Source organism: Zea mays, chromosome 3 (genome assembly GCF_902167145.1).
Source record: "Zea mays cultivar B73 chromosome 3, Zm-B73-REFERENCE-NAM-5.0, whole genome shotgun sequence".
Classification (NCBI taxonomy): domain Eukaryota; kingdom Viridiplantae; phylum Streptophyta; class Magnoliopsida; order Poales; family Poaceae; genus Zea; species Zea mays.
In genome coordinates this window covers 97,316,581-97,322,092 of record NC_050098.1, presented here as the reverse complement: position 1 = coordinate 97,322,092, position 5,512 = coordinate 97,316,581, and the positions used below count along the sequence as shown (strand labels likewise).

The 5,512-nt window shown below is 50.1% G+C and overlaps 1 protein-coding gene across 1 annotated transcript; it reads right to left on the bottom strand.

Moving 5' to 3' along the window:
* Positions 1–419: 419 nt before the first annotated feature.
* LOC100279558 (uncharacterized) lies at positions 420–4,175 on the bottom strand. Its single transcript, NM_001152555.1, is given in 10 exon segments — positions 420–1,324; positions 1,418–1,559; positions 1,655–1,870; positions 1,940–2,035; positions 2,115–2,430; positions 2,756–2,853; positions 2,947–3,067; positions 3,155–3,378; positions 3,457–3,640; positions 3,728–4,175. Coding segments are annotated over 10 exon segments (2,403 nt in total). The 5' UTR covers positions 4,146–4,175; the 3' UTR covers positions 420–736.
* Positions 4,176–5,512: the final 1,337 nt, after the last annotated feature.

The following is a 5,512-nucleotide window of genomic DNA, read 5'->3' as shown; positions in this document are numbered from 1 at the left end:
CGGCCTATGGTTGCAACAGGATCACGAAACCTTGGTGAGGGTGGCCATGACGTTTTTCTCTCGGACGCACCGGTGGCGATCTAGACTTCGGATTGGTTATCATTAGATCTGTGTTATTTTGTTTTTTTTGTAATTGGCTATGTGCATTAGGCAGGGGCCAGAAGTTCTGTACCAAGGATTTGTATCCTTTTGATGTAATGACTTGGCATCTTCAATATAAGCTTCCTTTATCTAAAAAAACAAAACAGGTTAAATTCAAGAGGTATGCTAGGAATATGTCCTAGACTCTTATACTTGTTAGAATTGTATTCTACAACATGAGGAGGCCATAGGGCATCTCTTTCTTAGACGCAACTTTGCGTCAGCAAAGACCATTTTCAGGAAAAGAAACGTTGATGCTTATGAATGGAACAAAGACTAACATTCAAGCTGTAATACTAGAGTGGATACATATATAGGTGAAACGTGTAATTGTCTTCTTCTTTGTTTGTACATAATTTCCTTTTTGCAATGAAATGCAGTAAGGGAGCCTCCCCTCCTGTTTATAAAAAAATAATTACGCCAACTGCCAAATTTAACAGATCCTTGGAGAAAGAAATGTAGATTACGCTACATACTTTTTTGCTATCGCCTCTCGAATGTTTTTTTTATTTTAAAAAATATTTATTTTGGGACTACAAATTAACCTGAACGCCTCCGGTCAGCATTTGTATGCCGTACGTCGCGGAAGATGCGCCTAGTTTTGGTTTGACCGGACGCGACCGGGGAGTTGATCTTCTTCTCGTCTCCTTCCCATCTGGAGCGGCTTGATCAACACCTCGTCGATGGCATTCGTGAGCGGAGATGAGTAGCCGTCCCTGTCCATGTAGAACAGGTGGAGCACCTTGGACATGTTCCAGAACAGCTGCCTCGCAGGGCGGGGCACCGCGGCCCCGTCTCTGAGCACCAGCCTCAGCAGCTTCCTCCTGGAGGCCTCGATGACGCTCCTCACCTCCCGGGTTGCCGCCTCGACGGAGCCGCAGTAGGACGGATCGGCGAGCAGCAGGACGCTGTTGATCTTCCCTTGCTTCCTCTCCCTCTCGTACGTCTGGAGGTCGTTGAGGAGGCGCCCCGAGAGGTTGACGAGGCTGAGCATCTCCTCGTACTCGGCGCTCCCCACCACGTCCTCCGGGAGCTCTGGCCCAACCAGGTAGGCGGCCATGGGGACGATGGGGCCGATCGCGAACGACACCTCCCCGATCGGCAGGTACTCCTCCATGGACGGCACCCGGCCGCTCATCCTCCACTCCGCCTCGGGCATCATGGCCCTCACGACGTCCACCCACTGCGCGCGCGTGCATATATGCATCTGTCATCGTCTATCGGCCCGCACTGGTTGGAGAGCTGAAACTATTAAGGCAAAATGGGAGTCACTTACAAGGTCGGCGATGTGGTCCATGACCCCGCGGTTCTGCACCGCCGCGGCCTTGCCCACCAGATGCTTGCACGTGTCGTAGACGGCGCGGAAGACGATCTCCACCCGCTCCGAGTAGAAGCCAGCCTCCTGGTGCGCGTCCCACCTGTCGCCGTCAGCCACGCCACAGGATCGATCAGCAAGCAGAAGGCAGTGCAGCTACGCTTTGTTGTTGGTCAAATAAGTTGTATGCATATATACAGGTCGAACAGCGTGACGAGATTCTCCAGCTCCTCCATGGAGTCCCCGGTGTCGAACAGGTCGTCCACGATGGTGGTGAGCACGGAGCTCTTGCTCCACGCGATGCGAGCCTCCGACAGTTCGGCGGGGAACATGGTGGCTGCTGCCGAGAAAAGGATGGGCAGAGGCAGTACTCTCGCGAACTCCAGCTCCGGCAGCCTCACCTCTTTCACCCACCTATACACACACGCATGATCAAACAAAACATTCAAGAGATTTGCTATCAAGTTTGGGTACGGATCGGACCTGTTGAGCTGCTCAATCTCTTGTTGGTACACAGCCTGGGAGGAGTGGAATCCGTCGGTTGCCAGCGTCAGAATTTCCTCATCTGCGTGAGAAACGCTGGTCGATCCGACGGAGCCGGGTTAAAATCCATCGGTAACCAATGTACTATTACATCCATCCATAGCTAGGACCTCACCGGAATGCTGATTTCAGCATCTGGAAGCCGCCTGTCTTGAAACGCTCTATGTTCCTCCTGTGCTCCAGCCGGTCCAGGGTCGCGTAGGAGGGGAACTTGAGCACATGTTCTACCTCTGCCGGATCGTCGGAATCGGAACACTGTTTTCGCCTCAGCAGTTTTCCTGACCATGAAAAGATGCTCTCTAGGACCGGCTCCTCCTCCAAGATCTGAACCTGCGACGCCTTGTACAGTTCTAGCAACGCCTCCGTGCCGTTCAGATGCGCTTCGATGGAGTCGTGGAAACTGGATTCTTCGCTGAATTGAGCTAGCGCATCTGCACAGCACACTTTCAGGCTTGAGATCTACACATATGCATGCATGTTCAAGCAGGTTCAAGCCAAAGAGGGCCAGACGCTTATGGTGTGTTTGGTTTGTGGAGTCACTCTATGCCTCATGAGGTGATGCATCATAAGTTCATTCCATCAATTTTGGTGAAATCAACCCACTACTTATGTATATATTAATTATTAGCTAATGAGAAATGAGGTGACGATGGATCAATCTATTTTATTCCACAAACCAAATAAAAAAATAAAAAAGTGAGTAGTGAGAAGAAGATGGATCACTTCGTTTCTAAAACCAAACACACTGTTAATTACCGGATGAGACGTGGTATCCGTGCATACGAAGGAGCCGGAACGCCATCGCACAGGTCGCCATGTCCAGCATTACCTCGTCGTCATTGCGCAGCCACGAACTGCAAAATTAACTATCAGCTGCAGGTTTTACCACTAATTAATTAAGGGCCCCTTTAGAACACAAAAAGTTTTTAGCTCCAAAGGAGGCCTACCTGTATGTCATGTCAAGTATGGCGTTTATTTCATAGGAAAAGCTGGGAGAGATCCCCATCCTCTCCAAGGTGTCCACCATGCGGAGCTGGCTGTGCACCTTCCGTGGATACACAGCCGGTACTGCAAACAATGACCATCAAAACGAAATCTCTGTCAGCTGCTTGGCGCACTTCCATCATATATAGTGACGGACGTTCTGCACTGCACCTGACGAGCTGCTGCCAGACTCGCTGATGAGAGCATCCAAGTAACCGATGGCTCTCTTGTTGTAGCCGTTGTGGATGGCAGCTGCGGCCGTTGTGGCCGGCGAGTTGAAGAAGGACCCGTTCTTCCTCTGGTAAGCCATGGCGGCCTGATCCCAGTCCAGTAGGTCCCCCAGACCTTCTGCTACGTAGGACATGTAAGCTTTACTTCTTCCGGAAGCAGCTATGCTGTTCATGTCCACAAGAATTAAATGAGCATTTCATTACAAGAAAAATCCAACAAACGATGAGATGAGACAAACTAACCTTTTTAGCTCCGTGTCACGCAGCCGGAGGATGGCGTCAAGGTCCGCATGGGCCAGAGGGATCTCCAGCCCCATGCCAATGCCGCGCTCGAGCATGCCGGGGAAGATGACGTTGAACCCTGCTGGCGTGTCGCACTTGTCGCAGTCCGTCACAGAGGTGGAGTTGTGTCCGATGAAGCGGAGCCCTGAGGTGAGCACGATGAGGCTAGCTCAGAATCATTCACGGGAATAACGCAACCCAGCGCCGCGAATAGTAATTGAAACGAACGAACCTTTCCCGACGTGCTCCTCCCCGACGCCCCAGGTCCTGAGCGCGAGGACGCACGCCAACGTGGACGAGAGCGCGTCCTTGCGCAGCGAAGGGTCCAACCCCCACGACCCGTCGCTGCGCTGGTTCCGCAAGATCCAATCCACGCACTGCGGGTACCGCGACGCCGCAAGGGACCCCGGCGCCGGAACCATGGCGGCCCAGGCCGTGTCGTACGACGACGGCGAGAGCTCGGCGTTGAGGAGCTGCTCCCTGATCCTGTCCTCCAGCTGTCCTCCTCGCCCACTTGTGCTGCTGCTGCTGCTGCGCTCGGCGATCATGGCCTGCTGCCGCGTTCTTGATCGGCCATCAACGTTGGAGGATTTGTAGCCCAGGAAGGGCGGCTGCAGGTGAGGTGAGGCGGCGTACCTCAACGGCGTCATAGCTTCTCCTGCTCCTGGGAGGAGGCTCTCTGTTTAATTTGTGGAAGACGTACAAATGCTCTATAGGTTTTTTATAGAGCAAATGCAAATGACAAGGATCGATTTGCCACTCAGCATCAGGATGTATGTGCTTCAATTCTTTAATGATGTCAAAGTCTCGGTAAGCTAGTCAGATCACGTGTATTCTTCATGTCTTCGGCAGAAAACATGTGACAAGACTTGTGAACATGCGTGATAACAAGCTACTCGGCCGTACTTGTTGACTACTGTGTCCTGATTACACACAGCGGCGTGCAGTGGTGTCGCGAAAAGACTGGCCATAACGTTGACTGATGTGCATTGACAACTGCAGAAACGGATTCAGTATTACAGGTCCAAACCTGCGGTTTAATTTGGACGCGCTGTCCTTAACAGAACCAGCATTGCGCAAACGATATCCGAAAGACGCTATGCTTATCTCTTCCACAAGATACGCGACTAGTTTCTTCGAAAGTGACATGACACTAAACAAATACTCCAAAAAAATTACTTTACATTGCCAATTCGGTTTCAGAAAGCTACATTCAAATTGCCAGATTGTTGCCTGGAGTCTGTCACATGCATGTTGAGCCTGCAAAATCAAATTAGACGAAACTTTAAGACAGTCGAATTTAATTCCCTAGTCGCCATGGAAAACACCCCCCCCCCCCCCCCCCCCGGCCCCTAACGTATTAAAATAACCCCAAAACAAATTATCCTTGACATGCAATATTTGAATTGTCAGAGCCCACAATACACACACTACTTTTCCAAGAGAGTAAAATTCAACGTGCGTTCCTAAACACTACAGTAAACGAATCAACTTCAAATTCACAGACCTTCTAAAGCCCACGGCGTAACCATCTGGGAACTTTAAGTTTTTCAACCATTTCATCAATTGTTTCTTCCTTTTAGGTTTAATACTGAAAGGAGCACGTGGCTTCTTCTGGTTCTCTCCTATCTCCATAGTTGGTCTTCTACAGATTAAGGCCAAGTCTTTTCTAACCTTAGGGTTGTCTTTTGTTTTGTCAGTGATATTCATGCAAGTGCTGATAATGCTTTCACCCATATTTCGTTCCTGGTGCATCACATCAATGTTATGCGTTAGAATCAAGGCTTTCATATAAGAGAGTTCCCATAGACCACATTTGTGAGTCCAATTATGCTCAGTTCCATAACCTTCAAAACGATTTCCATGTTCGTTTAGTTTCAAATCATTAAGTCTCACAAGAATCTCTGCACCACTAAGACGCTTGGGTGGTCCCTTCGTCACAATCGTGTCCTTTTTAAAAGTGTTCCTATCAAACCTAAACGGGTGATCCTCTGGCAAAAAACATCTATGGCAATCG